Below are 17,153 nucleotides of genomic sequence, written 5' to 3'. Positions count from 1 at the left end.
CTCCCCCAGAAACTTCTGGAAGAGTGCGACCGCAACAAGGACAAGGTGGAGGAGTGCCAGCGCTACGCCAAGCAGTACATCGACGCCATCAAGGTGCGCCGCCGGTCCTGCCCGCGCCGGGATGGCCGTCCCGGGGGGCTGTGCAGGTGTGGGGCTCGGGGGCTCGCGGGGGACCCCGTTCGGTGTCCTGAGCGCCCTGTGCCCGCAGGACTACGAGCTGCAGCTGGTGAGCTTCAAGGCACAGGTGGAGCCCATGGCCTCGCCGGCCAAGAAGCCCAAGGTGCAGTCGGCGTCCGACAGCATCATCCAGGAGGTGAGGGGGGACCCGCGGGTGCCGGGGCGCAGCCGATCCCCGGCGGCTCCTTACCCGGGAGTGGAGGCGCCCCAGGGGGCGGGCATGGGGTCTGGCACCGGGCTCGGCTCCCTTGGCCGCGGTGCCGCCGCGGTGCCAGGCAGCGGGGCGGGGGTGCTGTGGGAGCGCCGCCCGCTGACCCCGCCGTCTGCCGCAGTACGTGGAGCTGCGGACGCGGTACAGCGAGCTGACCACGCTGACCAGCCAGTACATCAAGTTCATCACCGAGACGCTGCGGCGGCTGGAGGAGGAGGAGGTAGGGCAGCGGCACGGCTGCGGCCGCGGTCTCTCTGCCGCGTCACCACGCAGTTTGAGGTGACGCCAGCCCCCATCACTAACGCTGGCCACGGCCTCTAACCCCGCTCTGACCGGGCTCCGGGCTCCGAAGCTGCTGGCTCTGGGTGCAGGGGGTCCCCAAGCCGAGAGGTTTGGCCGGGCCGGCGTGCGGCTGCACCGGCGGGCTCTGGCGAGACTCTGGTAGGCGGCACTTCCCAGATACACGCAGCGCAGTCGCCATCTACCTTCGCTTGGGCGCTGAGCTCGGGCGCTGGCGCCCGCTGGTTTCTGTCTTCATAACCTCTCTAACTCTTGGTTTCTGCCCTCGAAGTCGAGCCGCTTTGCCAGTGCTTTGTCTTGGGGGCTGGTTGTGTTGGTGGGGATCTAATGGCGGGTAGATACCCAGGATGACCCTGCACCAGGTACTCACTGTGCGCATGTCCCTGTCCCCACCGCGCCCTCCGCTCACCCTGCGCGCCCCCTCTGCTGCTGCAACCCCGCTCCTGTCCGCCTCTGCCGCGGCCCCGCGCGCTCGCCGCGCCTCTCGGGCGGCACGAGGGGACCCCGCGGGCCAGGTCCTGCTCCCCGGTGTGTGCTGTCCCCACCCTGCACGGAGCTGCGGTGGCCTCGCTCGCGCTGCATGCGGCACCGGCGCCCTGCGGCGCAGCCCCGCGCCGCGCACGAGCTGGAGGGGTTCGGAGCAGCACGGGCCGGAGCTGGGATCGCTCTGCACCTCGTCGAGGCTTTCCCGGCGGGGAAAGCGCTGCTGGCACCTCCGTCGGCGCCCGCTCCCACTGTGCCGCTCGCGCTGGTGCTGCCGCTGGGTCTCGTTTCGGTGAGGTGACGGGTGTCTGCGCCGGCGCCTCTCGCATGGGGAGCATGGGGGGCTCCTCTCCGCGGGGACGGCGGGCGCGGTGGCGGTGCGCACGCCGCTCGCGTCCGTCTCCATCGCCTGCGGCTTTGCTCGCGCTCCATCTCTTCTCTGTGGTACGTGGCCATCTTGCTTCTGGCACCGCTGCCTTGGTCCTGTCGCTGCGCTGAGTGAGCCACGGCGCTCGCGTGTCCCGTCTGCCACACGTCTTCTGGAAGCCGGGGTCACCGCCTCCAGCTCGTGGGGAGGCTCAGGGACCCGAAGTCATCCCACGCGCATCCTCGGCGCGGCCCGGCCCGTCTCCCGGCGCCGCGCGGTTGTGGCTGGCGCTGACGCCCCGGCTCGCTCGCATCCCTTGTGATTTCTCTCTCTCTCCCCTCTCTGTTTTCTCTGCACCCTTTGCCCTCCAGAAAGCCGCCGAGAAGCTGAAGGAGGAGGAGAGGAAGCGGCTGGCGGAGGTGGAGGCGCAGCTGGAGAAGCAGCGGCAGCTGGCCGAGGCCCACGCCAAAGCCAAGGCGCAGGCGGAGGCGGAGGCGCGGGAGCTGCAGCTCCGCATGCAGGAGGAGGTCACCCGGCGGGAGGTGGTGGCCGTGGACGCCGAGCAGCAGAAGCAGAACATCCAGCAGGAGCTGCTGCAGCTGCGGCAGAACTCGGACCACCAGATCAAGTCCAAGGTCAAGCTGATCGAGGAGGCCGAGTACAACCGCAAGAAGGTGGAGGAGGAGATCCGCCTCATCCGCCTGCAGCTGGAGAGCACCGAGAGGCAGCGGGCGAGCGCCGAGACGGAGCTGCAGGAGCTGCGGGCGCGCGCCGAGGACGCCGAGCGGCAGAAGCGGCAGGCGCAGGAGGAGGCGGAGCGGCTGCGGCGCCAGGTGAAGGAGGAGAGCCAGAAGAAGCGGGAGGCGGAGGAGGAGCTGAAGCGCAAGGTGCAGGCGGAGCGGGACGCGGCGCGGGAGAAGCAGAAGGCGCTGGCGGACCTGGAGCAGCTGCGGCTGCAGGCGGAGGAGGCCGAGCGGCGCATGCGGCAGGCGGAGGCCGAGAAGGAGCGGCAGATCCAGGTGGCGCAGGAGGTGGCCCAGCGCAGCGCCGAGGCCGAGCTGCAGAGCAAGCGGCTGTCCTTCGCCGAGAAGACGGCGCAGCTGGAGCTGTCGCTGCAGCAGGAGCACATCACGGTGGCCCACCTGCAGGAGGAGGCCGAGCGGCTGAAGAAGCAGCAGCTGGAGGCCGAGCGGTCGCGGGAGGAGGCCGAGAAGGAGCTGGAGCGCTGGCGGCAGAAGGCCAACGAGGCGCTGCGGCTGCGGCTGCAGGCCGAGGAGGTGGCCCACAAGAAGACGCTGGCGCAGGAGGAGGCGGAGAAGCAGAAGGAGGACGCGGAGCGCGAGGCCCGCAAGCGCGCCAAGGCGGAGGAGTCGGCGCTGCGGCAGAAGGAGCTGGCGGAGGAGGAGCTGGAGAAGCAGCGCGAGCTGGCGGAGGGCACGGCCCAGCAGAAGCTGGCGGCCGAGCAGGAGCTGATCCGGCTGAAGGCCGAGATGGAGAACGGGGAGCAGCAGCGGCTGCTGCTGGAGGAGGAGCTGTTCCGGCTGAAGGCGGAGGTGAGCGAGGCCATCCAGAAGCGCAAGGAGGTGGAGGAGGAGCTGGCCAAGCTGCGCGCCGAGATGGAGGTGCTGCTGGAGAGCAAGGCCAAGGCGGAGGAGGAGTCGCGCTCCAGCAGCGAGAAGTCCAAGCAGCGGCTGGAGGCCGAGGCCAGCAAGCTGCGGGAGCTGGCCGAGGAGGCCGCCCGCCTGCGCGCCCTCTCCGAGGAGGCCAAGCGGCAGCGGCAGCTGGCGGAGGAGGAGGCCGGGCGGCAGCGCGCCGAGGCCGAGCGCATCCTCAAGGAGAAGCTGGCGGCCATCAACGAGGCCTCGCGGCTGAAGGCGGAGGCGGAGATCGCGCTGAAGGAGAAGGAGGCGGAGAACGAGCGGCTGCGGCGGCTGGCGGAGGACGAGGCGTACCAGCGCAAGCTGCTGGAGGAGCAGGCGGCGCAGCACAAGCAGGACATCGAGGAGAAGATCGCCCAGCTGAAGCGCTCCTCAGAGAGCGAGCTGGAGCGGCAGAAGGGGCTGGTGGAGGACACGCTGCGGCAGCGGCGGCAGGTGGAGGAGGAGATCCGCGGGCTCAAGGCCAGCTTCGAGAAGGCGTCGGCGGGCAAGGCGGAGCTGGAGCGGGAGCTGGGCCGCATCCGCGGCGAGGCCGAGGAGGCGCAGCGCAGCCGGCAGCAGGCGGAGCGCGAGGCCGAGCGGCAGCGGGCGCTGGCGCTGGAGGAGGAGGCGCGGCGGCGTGAGGCCGAGGAGAAGGTGCGCGCCATCGTGGCGGCCGAGGAGGACGCCGCGCGGCAGCGGCGGCTGGCGCTGGAGGAGGTGGAGCGGCTGCGCGCCGCGGTGGAGGAGGCGCGGCGGCAGAAGGAGCTGGCGGAGAAGGAGTCGGAGCGGCAGATCCAGCTGGCGCGGGAGGCGGCGCAGAAGCGCCTGGCGGCGGAGGAGAAGGCGCACCTGGCCGCCGTGCAGCAGAAGGAGCAGGAGCTGCTGCAGACGCGGCAGCAGGAGCAGAGCCTCCTGGAGCGGCTGCGCGAGGAGGCCGAGCGCGCGCGGCGGGCGGCCGAGGAGGCCGAGCTGGCCCGCGGCCGCGCCGAGCAGGACGCCAGCCTGTCCCGGCAGCGCGTGGAGGAGGCCGAGCGGCTGAAGCAGCGCGCGGAGGAGGAGGCGCAGGCCCAGGCGCAGGCGCAGGCGGACGCGGAGAAGCTGCGCAAGGAGGCCGAGCTGGAGGCGGCCAAGCGCGCGCAGGCGGAGCAGGCGGCGCTGCGGCAGAAGCAGCTGGCGGACGCCGAGATGGAGAAGCACAAGAAGTTCGCGGAGCAGACGCTGCGGCAGAAGGCGCAGGTGGAGCAGGAGCTGACCAAGGTGAAGCTGCAGCTGGACGAGACCGACCACCAGAAGGGCATCCTGGACGAGGAGCTGCAGCGGCTCAAGGAGGAGGTGGGCGACGCTGTGCGGCAGAAGGCGCAGGTGGAGGAGGAGCTCTTCAAGGTGCGCGTGCAGATGGAGGAGCTGGCGAAGCTGAAGAGCCGCATCGAGGAGGAGAACAAGGCGCTGATCCTCAAGGACAAGGACAACACGCAGAAGTTCCTGGCGGAGGAGGCCGAGAAGATGAAGCAGGTGGCGGAGGAGGTGGCGCGGCTCAGCGTGGAGGCGCAGGAGGCCGCCCGGCTGCGGCAGCTGGCCGAGGACGACCTGGCGCAGCAGCGGGCGCTGGCGGAGAAGATGCTGAAGGAGAAGATGCAGGCGGTGCAGGAGGCCACGCGGCTGAAGGCGGAGGCCGAGATGCTGCAGAAGCAGAAGGACCTGGCGCAGGAGCACGCCAAGCGGCTGCAGGAGGACAAGGAGCAGATGCAGCAGCGCCTGGCCGAGGAGACCGAGGGCTTCCAGAAGACGCTGGAGGCCGAGCGCCGGCGCCAGCTGGAGATCACGGCCGAGGCCGAGCGCCTCAAGCTGCAGGTGGCCGAGATGAGCGTGGCCCAGGCCAAGGCCGAGGAGGAAGCCAAGCGCTTCAAGAAGCAGGCGGAGGACATCAGCGAAAGGCTGCACGAGACCGAGCTGGCCACGCAGGAGAAGATGACGCTGGTGCACACGCTGGAGATCCAGCGGCACCAGAGCGACCAGGACGCGGAGAAGCTGCGAAAGGCCATTGCCGACCTGGAGCAGGAGAAGGAGAGGCTGAAGCAGGAGGCAGCGCTGCTGCAGCAGAAGGCGGAGGAGGTACTGGGCTGCGGGTCCCCTTGGTGGTGGCGGTGCACGGGGACACCCTCGCTGCGGTACACGGGGACACCCTCGCTGCGGTGCACGGGGACACCCTCGCTGCGGTACATGGGGACACCCTCGCTGCGGTGCACGGGGACACCCTCGCTGCGGTACATGGGGACACCCTCGCTGCGGTGCACGGGGACACCCTCGCTGCGGTACATGGGGACACCCTCGCTGCGGTACATGGGGACACCCTCGCTGCGGCGCAGGTGGGCGCGGAGCCGGCTGCTGGCACCGACTGGGAGGAGGCGGCGTCCCTGAGCCCCCCGCTCCAGCATTCGTCCCCCAGGTGTGGGGCAGGACCCCCGTGCGTGGGGCAGGGCGTGTGCGGAGTCAGCACCAGGCGCAGCGAGGCGAACCCGGCCGGGAGGTGTCAGCGCAGGAGCTCCCACCCCCGGCTGCTGCCGTGGAGGGGGATCCACACCCCCCATGCCAGCGTTCCGGCCCCGCCGCGCGTCCTTGTTCCTCTCCGGAGACGAGAGGCGTCCCCGGCTCCCGCTGTGGTGCCGGGCAGGGAGTCCCTGACCCCGCGCGGAGCTCGTGTCCTTTCCCCGCTCGTCCCACCCCGTGTTGTTTGTCCCTAACCCGGCTCTGCTCCCGTAACTCCTAACCCCGCAGCAGAGTGGTTGAGTGACTGCGCAGCCCGGCTGGTGCCACCCCGCTGCCCGTGCCCCCGCTGCCGCCGTCTGACCCCTGTCCTCTGTCCCTCCCCAGATGCAGGTGGCGCAGGAGGCGCAGCTCCGCCAGGAGACCCAGCTCCTCCAGCAGACCTTCCTGACGGAGAAGGACGCCCTGCTGCAGAAGGAGAAGTTCATCGAGGAGGAGAAGACGAAGCTGGAGAAGCTCTTCAAAGACGAGGTGGACAAAGCCCAGAACCTGAAGGCGGAGCAGGAGCGGCAGCAGAAGGAGATGGAGCAGGAGAAGCAGCAGCTGAAAGCCATGCTGGACGAAGCCAAGAAGCACCAGCAAGAAGCGGAGGAGAACGTCCGTCAGAAGCAGGAGGAGCTGCAGCAGCTTGAGAGGCAGCGGCAGCAGCAGGAGAAGCTCCTGGAAGAGGAGAACAAGAAGCTGAGGGAGAGGCTGGAGCAGATGCAGGAGGAGTACAAGGCCGCCCTGGCCCAGACGCGGGAGATCATGATCCAGACGGACGACCTGGCCGAGGAGGCCGCGGTGACCGTGGCGCAGCTGCCGGATATCAAGGCCGTGCCCAACGGCAGAGACGCGGTGGACGGGCTGGCGCAGAACGGGGAGCCCGAGTTTGCCTTTGAGGGCATCCGTCAGAAGGTGTCCGCGGAGAAGCTGGCTGACGCCGGCATTCTGAGCAAGGAGAGCCTGGACAAGTTGGTGAAGGGTGTGGTGAGCGTTGGCGAGCTCTCGCAGAGGGAAGACGTCAAGAGGTACCTGCAGGGCAAGAGCAGCATTGCCGGCTTGTTAATCAAACCCACCAACCAGAAGATGAGCATCTACGAGGCCATGAAGAAGAAGCTGCTCAGCCCGGGCACCGCGCTGGTCCTCCTGGAAGCGCAGGCGGCCTCGGGCTTCATCATCGACCCCGTGCGGAACGCGAGGCTCTCGGTGAACGAGGCGGTGAGGGAGGGGGTGATCGGGCCGGAGCTGCACAACAAGATGCTGTCGGCAGAGAGGGCCGTGACCGGCTACAAGGACCCCTACACGGGCGACAAGATCTCCCTGTTCCAGGCCATGACCAAGGAGCTCATTGTCAAGGAGCACGGCATCCGCCTGCTGGAGGCCCAGATCGCCACCGGCGGCATCATCGACCCCGTCAACAGCCACCGGCTCCCCGTGGAAGCTGCCTACAAGCGTGGCTACTTTGATGAAGAGATGAACCAGGTGCTGTCCGACCCCAGCGACGACACCAAGGGCTTCTTCGACCCCAACACGCAGGAGAACCTCACCTACCTGCAGCTCATGGAGCGGTGTGTGACCGACCCCGACACGGGGCTGTGCCTCCTGCCGCTCACCGACCAGGCGGCCAAGGAGAGAGAGCTGGTCTACACCGACAAAGAAGCCAAGGACGTCTTCAAGAAGGCCACGGTGACAGCGCCGTTTGGCAAGTTCCAAGGGAAGACAATGACCATCTGGGAAATCATCAACTCCGAATACTTCACTGAGGACCAAAGGCGGGACCTGATCCAGCAGTACAGGACCGGCAAGATCACGGTGGAGAAGATCATCAAGATCATCATCACGGTTGTGGAGGAAAGCGAGAAGAAGAACCAGATGTGCTTCGAGGGCCTCCGCGCCCCCGTGCCGGCCGCCGAGCTGCTGGAAAGCAAAATCCTCACCAAGGACCTCTACAACCAGCTGCACCAGGGCAAGAGGACCGTGAAGGACGTGGCGGAGATGGAGTCGGTGCGGCAGTACCTGAAGGGCACGGACGCCATTGCCGGCGTCCTGGTGGAGTCCACCGGCCAGAAGCTGACCTTCTACGACGCCCTGAAGAGAAACCTGCTGAAGCCAGAGGTTGCCCTGTCCCTGCTGGAAGCCCAGGCGGCCACCGGCTACGTCGTGGACCCGGTGGGCAACAGGCTGCTCTCCGTTGACGAGGCGGTGAAGGCCGAGGTGGTGGGGCCGGAGTTCCACGAGAAGCTGCTGTCCGCAGAGCGGGCGGTGACGGGCTACAAGGATCCCTACACGGGCCAGACGGTTTCCCTCTTCCAGGCGCTCAAGAAGGGCCTCATTCCCACCGACACCGGCGTCCGTCTGCTGGACGTCCAGCTGGCTACCGGCGGCATCATCGACCCCGTCAACAGCCACCGGCTCCCGCTCGAGGTCGCCTACAAGCGGGGCTACCTGGACCCCGAGATACACGAGGCTCTGGCCGAGCTCCAAGGCGACGCCAAGGCCTTCTACTGCCCCAACACCCAGGAGCACCTCACCTACGGCCAGCTGCAGAAGACCTGCCACCGCGACAAGCAGACCGGCCTGTGCCTGCTGCCCCTCTCGGACGGAGCCATCCAGGCGCAGCAGGAGGAGCTCTACACCGACAGCCAGGCCAAGGAGTGCTTCGACAAGGCCACCGTGGAGGTGCCGGTGGGCAGCATGAAGGGCCAGACGATGACCATCTGGGAGCTGATCCACTCCGAGTACTTCACGGAGGAGCACAGGCGGGAGCTCCTCCGGCAGTACAAGACGGGCAAGGTGACCATCGAGAAGATCATCAAGATCGTGATCACCATCATCGAGGAGGCGGAGACCAAGAGGCAGGAGAGGCTGACGTTCAGCGGCCTCCGGGCACCCGTGCCCGCCAGCGAGCTGGTGGAGTCGCACATCATCAGCAAAGCCCAGTACGAGCAGCTGAAGGAGGGCAAGAAGACGGTGAAAGACCTCGCCGAGACAGACGCCGTGAGGAGGTTCCTGCACGGCAGCGACTGCATTGCCGGCGTCTACGTGGAGGCGACCAAGGAGAAGCTGAACATCTACGAGGCCATGAGGAGGAACCTGCTGAGGCCCAGCACTGCCGTGGTCCTCCTGGAGGCCCAGGCAGCCACCGGGTTCTTGATCGACCCCGTGAGGAACCGCAAACTGTACGTCAACGAGGCTGTGAAGGCCGGTGTGGTCGGGCCTGAGCTGCACGAGAAGCTGCTGTCGGCTGAGAGGGCCGTGACCGGCTACACCGACCCCTACTCGGGCAACACCATCTCCCTGTTCCAGGCCATGAAGAAAGGACTCATCGTCAAGGAGCACGGCATCCGCCTGCTGGAGGCCCAGATCGCCACCGGCGGCATCATCGACCCCGTCAACAGCCACCGGCTCCCCGTGGAGGTGGCGTACCAGCGCGGCTACTTCGACGAGGAATTGAACCGGACCCTCTCTGACCCCACCGATGACACCAAGGGCTTCTTCGACCCCAACACGCACGAGAACCTCACGTACAGGCAGCTGAAGGAGAAGTGCATCGAGGACCCGGAGACGGGGCTGTACCTGCTGCCCCTGCGGGAGCCCGAGAAGCCCGCGGTGGTGGAGACCACGCAGGTGTACACGGAGGCGGAGACGCGGAAGGTGTTCGAGGAGACGCAGGTGGAGATCCCCGTGGGCAGCAGGGCCGGCTCCTCCATGTCGCTGTGGGAGATCATGCACTCGGACCTGCTGCCCGAGGAGCAGCGGAAGCACCTCATGGAGGAGTTCCAGTCGGGCCGCGTGTCCAAGGAGCGCATGATCATCATCATCATCGAGATCATCGAGAGGACTGAGATCATCAGGCAGCAGAATCTCACCTCCTACGACTACATCCGGCGCCGCATCTCGGCCGAGGACCTCTATGAGGCCAAGATCATCTCCCAGGAGATCTACAACCTGCTGAAGCAGGGCTCCAAGTCCTTCCGGGAGCTCCTGGACGTGGAGACCATCTGGAAGTACCTGTACGGGTCGGGCTGCGTGGCCGGCATCTACATCCCCTCCTCCAAGCAGAAGCTCAGCATCTACCAGGCGCTGAAGAAGGGGCTGATCAACCCCGAAGTGGCCCGCTGCCTCCTGGAGGCCCAGGCTGCCACCGGCTTCATGATCGACCCCATAAAGAACGAGATGCTGACCGTCGACGAAGCCGTCAGGAAGGGCGTGGTGGGGCCCGAAATCCACGACCGGCTCCTGTCCGCGGAGAGGGCCGTGACCGGTTACAGGGACCCGTACAGCGAGCAGAAGATCTCCATCTTCCAGGCCATGAAGAAGGACCTCATCCCCAGCGAAGAGGCCCTCAAGCTTCTGGACGCCCAGATCGCCACCGGTGGCGTCATCGACCCGCACCTGGGCTTCCACCTGCCGCTGGAGGTGGCCTACCAGCGCGGCTTCATCAACAAGGAGACGCACGACATGCTGTCCGAGCCCAGCGAGGTGCGGAGCTACGTGGACCCGTCCACGGAGGAGAAGCTGAGCTACACGCAGCTGCTGAAGCGGTGCCGCAGGGACGAGGGCAGCGGGCTCCTCCTGCTCCCGCTCTGCGACACCAGGAAGCTGACGTTCCGCGGGCTGCGCAAGCAGATCACGGTGGAGGAGCTGGTCCGCTCGCAGGTGATGGACGAGGCCACCGCCCAGCGCCTCCAGGAGGGCCTCACCTCCATCGAGGAGGTCTCCAAGAACATTAAGAAGTTCCTGGAGGGCACCAGCTGCATCGCTGGCGTCTTCGTGGACTCCACGAAGGAGCGGCTGTCCGTGTACCAGGCCATGAAGAAGGGCATCATCAGGCCGGGCACCGCCTTCGAGCTGCTGGAGGCGCAAGCGGCCACCGGCTACGTGATTGACCCCATCAAGGGCCTCAAGCTGACGGTGGAGGACGCCGTGCGCATGGGCATCGTGGGGCCCGAGTTCAAGGACAAGCTGCTCTCTGCCGAGCGGGCCGTCACCGGCTACCGGGACCCCTACACCGGGAAGCTCATCTCCCTCTTCCAGGCCATGAAGAAGGGCCTGATCCTGAAGGACCACGGCATCCGCCTGCTGGAGGCGCAGATCGCGACGGGCGGCATCATCGACCCCGAGGAGAGCCACCGCCTGCCCGTGGAGATCGCCTACAAGAGGGGCCTCTTCGACGAGGAGATGAACGAGATCCTGTCCGACCCCAGCGACGACACCAAGGGCTTCTTCGACCCCAACACCGAGGAGAACCTCACCTACCTGCAGCTCATGGAGCGGTGCATCACCGACCCGGAGACCGGCCTCTGCCTCCTGCCCCTGAAGGAGAAGAAGCGGGAGAGGAAGACGTCCTCCAAGTCCTCCGTGCGCAAGCGCAGGGTGGTCATCGTCGACCCGGAGACGGGCAAGGAGATGTCCGTGTACGAGGCCTATCGCAAGGGCCTCATCGACCACCCCACCTACCTGGAGCTGTCGGAGCAGGAGTGCGAGTGGGAGGAGATCACCACGTCCTCCTCGGACGGCGTGGTCAAGTCCATGATCATCGACCGGCGCTCAGGACGCCAGTACGACATCGACGACGCCATCAGCAAGGGCCTGATCGACCAGTCGGCCCTGGACCAGTACCGCTCGGGCACCCTCTCCATCACTGAGTTCGCGGACATGCTCTCCGGCAACATGAGCGGCTTCCGGTCGCGGTCGTCCTCCGTGGGCTCCTCCTCCTCCTACACTGTCAGCCCGGCCCCCACGCGCACCCAGATCTCCATGTGGAGCGACCCGACCGAGGAGACCGGGCCGGTGGCCGGCATCCTGGACACCGACACCCTGGAGAAGGTGTCCATCACCGAGGCCATGCGCCGCAACCTGGTGGACAACATCACGGGGCAGCGGCTGCTGGAGGCCCAGGCCTGCACCGGCGGCATCATCGACCCCGGCACCGGCGAGAAGTGCTCGGTCGCCGACGCCGTCAGCAAGGGCCTGGTGGACAAGATCATGGTGGACCGCATCAACCTGGCACAGAAGGCCTTCTACGGCTTCGAGGACCCGCGGACCAAGACGAAGATGTCGGCGGCGCAGGCGCTGAAGAAGGGCTGGCTGTACTACGAGGCCGGGCAGCGGTTCCTGGAGGTGCAGTACCTGACCGGGGGCCTGATCGAGCCCGACGCCGCGGGCCGCGTGTCCCTGGACGAGGCGCTGCAGAAAGGCACCATCGACACGCGCACGGCCCAGAAGCTGCGCGACGTCAACACCTACTCCAAGTACCTCACCTGCCCCAAAACCAAGCTCAAGATCTCCTACAAGGACGCCATGGACCGGAGCATGATCGAGGACGGGACGGGCCTGCGGCTGCTGGAGGCCTCCTCGCAGTCCAGCAAGGGCTACTACAGCCCCTACAACGTCAGCGGCGCCGGCTCCGCCGCCGGCTCCCGCTCGGGCTCCCGCACCGGATCCCGCTCCAGCTCCCGGCGCGGCAGCTTCGACGCCACCGGCTCCGGCTTCTCCATGACCTTCTCTTCCTCCTCCTACTCCTCCTCCAGCTTTGGCCGCAGATACGCCGGGGGCGCCGTGGAGGCGGCCGCGCTGGCGGCCGCGCTGGCCCTGGCGCTGCCGAGCAGCGGCTGCGGGCGGGAGGCGCTCGGGGGGCGCCCCGGGGGGCCGGGGACCCCGCTCCGCGTGGCCTGAGCCCCGTCCCGAGGATCCCGCCGCCCCGCTCGCACGTGGCGACGCTGCTGCCCGGCCACTCCTACCTTTTTAACTTCTAAACTCCGTTCTCTTCCAAAGCAGTGCCTGAAGTTTAACCAAAAAGACTAGACTAATATATTAATATATACAATTATCCTGTCAGTATTTGTATATTAAGAGATGAGAGAGAAGACACACTACCCTCCCAGACCTGCCGCCCCGGCCCTGCCGGCCCCCACCGCTCCGACACCGCGGCAGAGCCGGAAAACCGTTCGTCTTTTTGATCTCACCACTTAGCGACTCTTTTGTAATTAATGAACCCCGCCGGCTTCATCCCCGCGCCCCGAAGGAGGAGACGACCCTTTCCCCGCAGAGGAGGACGCCACGAGCTCCGCACCGGCACCGCACACCCCAGCCCTCCGCGCCGGCACCGGAGCCGTCGCCTGGACCCTTCGGCATGGCGAGGAGGGGCCTCCGCACCCCGGCCCCGAGCCGCCCTGGCTCAGCCTCCCGGCACATCCCACGGCACATCCCACGGCACATCCCACGGCACATCTCCCGGCACATCCCGCCACCGCGGAGCCGGCGCCCCCACCGTAAGTGCTGGCGCTGCCCGGTGCTTCCGCTCCGCCGCTTCTCCCACCGCCGCCTCCGCCAGCCCGCCCGCCGGGACGCAGCCGCCGCGCCCGGCTCTCCCCGCTGCCCGTCTGTCTGTCTGTCTGTCTGTCGCTGGTGTATCTGGGAAGTGCTCACACGAGGTTGATTTCCTGACACTGACCTGGCTTGGTGCTTTGACAGGCGTCCGCCAGAGCCCGCGCCGAGCTCGGCAGAGCCGGCGGTGCCTGCGCCCGGACCCCCCTCGCCAGCGAGGTTCTCGGGACCCTCCGGCGTGGGGGGCCGTGGGATGCCGCAGCGGCCCGGCGCTCTCGGTAGAACCCAGGCGCATCTCTGTAAACCGGACTCCTTTTCCCGCTCCCGCTGCCGGCTCTGGTTCCCTCGCCGGTGCTGCGCCGCGGTAACGCGCTCTCTCTCTGGCAGACGTCTCTTTCCAGTCCCTCCCGCGACGTCCCCGCGCCGCTGGGCGAGCTCCTCAGCTGGGTCTCCACCGTCGGCAAGTCGTGGATGGGCGCCGGGGAAGCCCAGGACGCGGCGGCTCCGCGGCCGCGCTCGCCGGCACAGGTAACACCGACCTCCCCGACCTGCCCCGGAGCCGGGGATCCCCACGCCGGCCGGGCGGGCGTGGGGGCTTTGCCGGGTGCCGCGTTCCACGGGGGACACCGAGGTGCCCGGGGGTGCGATGCTGCTCCAGGCGCAGGTTGGGGTGTGGTGAAGGTTTCCCGGCTGTGGCTGTGCCGGCGGGCGCGGGGCGGGCGCGCGGTGCTGCCGCTGGCTCAGCAGCCCCCGTCTCATCCCCCGTCTCATCCCATCTTCTCTGTCCGCTCTGTTGTAGTGTGGCTGGATGTCCATCCCACCTCCCCTCACCGCCGGCACGGCCGGCACCGCACCTGAGGACGCTGGGACGCGCTCCCCCTCCCTTGGCGCTTGCCACATTCCCCGGGCAGGGACCGGGGGCCACGCTGCCGAGGCGGGGGGGCTGCCCCGGTGCCCCCCGGCCCCTGCCGCACTGCACCGGGCCCTGGACAGGGGCTGAAGCAATAAGTGACACAGTGACGGTGACACCGCGCCGGCCCCCACGGGGCCCGGAGCCCCCAGGACCCCCGCTCGGCGGCCTGGCCCCCCCTTGCCCCGTGTGTCCCCCTCCCCAGGGACGGCGTCCGGCGCGGTGCCGCGGCTCAGCCGCGACCTCCACCGCTCCTCTCCTCCTTCGCCCGCTCTCATCGCCACGTGTCCATCCGCTCATGTTACTGCTGCGCATCCATTATCATCGTTATTACTCTCATTACCCAGTTTTGCTTTTGCATGACACGCTGGTGCGGCTCTGCACCACGGCCGGTGCGCCGGGGCTCGGCGCCCCCGCTCTGCACCCAGCGGGGCGGCCGGGGCTGGGCCGCCATCCAAAGCTTCTTTTGGGGGCAAAACACTAAAAGCTGACGTGTACATACGGCCGAGTGTTTGTGAAACCTGCGGTCTGGGCCCAGGGCTCTCCCAGCGCCGTCAGTAAAGATCTGATGAAAACAGCTCCGCGTGGTCTCTTCGCCCTCGGGGCTCCTCGCCGTGGCTGTGCTGCGGCATCGCCGTGCGGGCGGGGGCTCCCGGCGGCATCCTGCCCGTGCCATGGGCCACGGCTTGTGGTGGAGTGTGCACCGGGGGTCTGACCGGCACCGGTGTGCCAGGGCACCAGGAGCCTCACCAGCACCCGTGTGCCAGGGCACCAGAGCTCTGACTGGCACCGGTGTGCCAGGGCACCAGGGGTCTCACCAGCACCCGTGTGCCAGGGCACTGGGGGTCTGACTGGCACCAGTGTGCCAGGGCACCAGGGGCCTCACCAGCACCCGTGTGCCAGGGCACCAGAGCTCTGACTGGCACCGGTGAGCCAGGGCACCAGGGGTCTCACCAGCACCCGTGTGCCAGGGCACTGGGGGTCTGACTGGCACCGGTGAGCCAGGGCACCAGGGGCCTCACCAGCACCCGTGTGCCAGGGCACCAGAGCTCTGACGGGCACCAGCAGGTCAGGCTCATGCCCAGCCCTGCTCGGCATCCCCACGGCACCGCCCGTGCTGCAGGTCCCCGGTTTGGGGACGAGCAGTGGTGGCTCATGGTGTGGCAGCTTCTGTGCCTCCGGCGGGGCGGTGCCGGCTGTCCCTGTGTGCCGGTGCCGCTGTGTGCCGGGCTGTGTCCCGGTGCTGCCAGGAGGCCGAGGCTGCGCTGGCCCGGCAGCTGGTGGCAGGTTGGAGGGTTTGGTGGGAGCAGTTGCGGCAAAGCCGGGAGATGCCGGCACAGGTGCCTGCTCAGGCAGTTCCCGGCGTGCCTTGGATGGCTCTGGAATCTTCCCGGCCCGGTGAGCCGGGTGCCGGGAGCTTGGCCTGCGGTGGTGCCGGGCACAGTGCTGGGGGCACTGCAGCCACACGGGATCCTGGGGGCAGCGTCTGGGGCTGGTGGGGTCTGAGCGGGGGCTGCGGGCTGTGCCGGGAGCTGTGGGGTCTGACTGGGGGCTGCAGGTTGTGCTGGGGGCTGTGCTGGGAGCTTTGGGGCTGTGCTGGGGGCTGCAGTCTGTGCCGGGGGTTGTGGGGCTGTGCCGGGAGCTGTGGGGCTGTGCCGGGAGCTGTGGGGCTGTGCCGGGAGCTGTGGGACTGTGCCGGGGGCTGTGGGGCTGTGCTGGGGGCTGTGGGGCTGTGCCGGGAGCTGTGGGGCTGTGCCGGGGGCTGCGGGGCTGTGCTGGGGCTGTGGGGCTGTGCCGGGAGCTGTGGGGCTGTGCCGGGGGCTGCAGTCTGTGCCGGGGGCTGTGGGGCTGTGCTGGGGGCTGTGGGGCTGTGCCGGGGGCTGTGGGGCTGTGCTGGGGCTGTGGGGCTGTGCCGGGAGCTGTGGGGCTGTGCTGGGGGCTGCAGTCTGTGCCGGGGGCTGTGGGGCTGTGCCGGGGGCTGTGGGGCTGTGCTGGGGGCTGTGGGGCTGTGCCGGGGGCTGCGGGGCTGTGCCGGGGGCTGTGGGGCTGTGCCGGGAGCTGTGGGGCTGTGCCGGGAGCTGTGGGGCTGTGCTGGGGCTGTGGGGCTGTGCCGGGGGCTGTGGGGCTGTGCCGGGAGCTGTGGGGCTGTGCTGGGGGCTGTGGGGCTGTGCCGGGAGCTGTGGGGCTGTGCCGGGAGCTGTGGGGCTGTGCTGGGGCTGTGGGGCTGTGCCGGGAGCTGTGGGGCTGTGCTGGGGGCTGCGGGGCTGTGCCGGGAGCTGTGGGGCTGTGCCGGGGGCTGTGGGGCTGTGCTGGGGGCTGCAGTCTGTGCCGGGGGCTGTGGGGCTGTGCCGGGAGCTGTGGGGCTGTGCCGGGAGCTGTGGGGCTGTGCTGGGGGCTGCGGGGCTGTGCCGGGAGATTTGGGGCTGTGCCGGGGGCTGTGGGGCTGTGCTGGGGGCTGCAGTCTGTGCCGGGAGCTGTGGGGCTGTGCCGGGGGCTGTGGGGCTGTGCCGGGGGCTGCAGTCTGTGCCGGGGGCTGTGCCGGGAGCTGTGGGGCTGTGCCGGGGGCTGTGGGGCTGTGCCGGGGGCTGCAGTCTGTGCCGGGGGCTGTGCCGGGAGCTGTGGGGCTGTGCCGGGGGCTGTGGGGCTGTGCCGGGGGCTGTGGGGCTGTGCCGGGGGCTGTGGGGCTGTGCCGGGAGTTGTGGGGCTGTGCTGGGGGCTGTGGGGCTGTGCCGGGAGCGGCCGTGCCGGCCCCAGCAGCCGCAGGGCAGATGGCAGCAGCGCGGGAGCCGTTAATTAATTACATTGTGTGGCTGCAATTAGCAGCAGGGCCCTGCCCTCCCGACCCCGGGGATCCCTGTTCCCCCGAGGCCGGACGCCCCTCACAAGCCCCGAGACACCCGGATCCCCCGCGGCCAGCGCCCCACCCCCGGCCCGGCCCCACATCTGTGGGGTGAGGAACCCGCCGGTTCGTGCCCGGCCCCACATCTGTGGGGTGAGGACCGCGCCGGGTCCTGCACGGCCCCGGGACCATTGCCCCTGTGCCGAGGGTACCCCCACGCACCCCCAGCCCCGTGTCGGCCCCAGCACGGGCCGAGCGAAGGGACAGGACCCGCTGTGGGGCGGAGGGGACGCGGTGGGGAGCGACACCCCCTAAATCCGCGCTGTGTGCGCCCTGGTGCCGTGTGGGGACAGGCCTGTCCCCCCAGGCGG

The 17,153-nt window shown here is 68.8% G+C and overlaps 2 protein-coding genes across 2 annotated transcripts in view; both read left to right on the top strand.

The window, feature by feature from the left end:
- PLEC (plectin) overlaps positions 1-17,153 on the top strand; it is a 128,071-nt gene that overhangs the window by 64,110 nt on the left and 46,808 nt on the right. The window contains exons 28-35 of the mRNA XM_071805556.1: positions 10-93; positions 209-313; positions 510-608; positions 1,910-5,290; positions 6,050-12,380; positions 14,149-14,243; positions 15,194-15,341; positions 16,811-16,935. Of these exons, the coding sequence (XP_071661657.1) occupies positions 10-93; positions 209-313; positions 510-608; positions 1,910-5,290; positions 6,050-12,380; positions 14,149-14,243; positions 15,194-15,341; positions 16,811-16,935 (10,368 nt within the window). The remainder of the gene's footprint in view (positions 1-9; positions 94-208; positions 314-509; positions 609-1,909; positions 5,291-6,049; positions 12,381-14,148; positions 14,244-15,193; positions 15,342-16,810; positions 16,936-17,153) is intronic.
- On the top strand, positions 12,378-14,520 carry LOC139827117 (uncharacterized). Its single transcript, XM_071803724.1, has 3 exons — positions 12,378-12,978; positions 13,421-13,561; positions 13,833-14,520. The coding sequence occupies exons 1-3, from the start codon at positions 12,697-12,699 to the stop codon at positions 14,031-14,033; spliced, it is 624 nt and encodes a 207-aa protein (XP_071659825.1). The 5' UTR covers positions 12,378-12,696; the 3' UTR covers positions 14,034-14,520.

Source organism: Patagioenas fasciata, chromosome 2, assembly GCF_037038585.1.
Source record: "Patagioenas fasciata isolate bPatFas1 chromosome 2, bPatFas1.hap1, whole genome shotgun sequence".
Taxonomy (NCBI): domain Eukaryota; kingdom Metazoa; phylum Chordata; class Aves; order Columbiformes; family Columbidae; genus Patagioenas; species Patagioenas fasciata.
Note: the sequence above shows the minus strand (reverse complement) of the source record. Positions and strands in the feature narration are given on the sequence as shown.

Excerpts from the sequence above, each read along its gene's own strand:
- LOC139827117 (XM_071803724.1), top strand. The coding sequence starts at position 12,697 with ATGAACCCCGCCGGCTTCATCCCCGCGCCCCGAAGGAGGAGACGACCC. Across the intron at positions 12,979-13,420 it reads GCGGAGCCGGCGCCCCCACC|ACGTCTCTTTCCAGTCCCTC; the intron begins GTAAGTGCTGGC and ends TCTCTCTGGCAG. Across the intron at positions 13,562-13,832 it reads GGCCGCGCTCGCCGGCACAG|TGTGGCTGGATGTCCATCCC; the intron begins GTAACACCGACC and ends GCTCTGTTGTAG.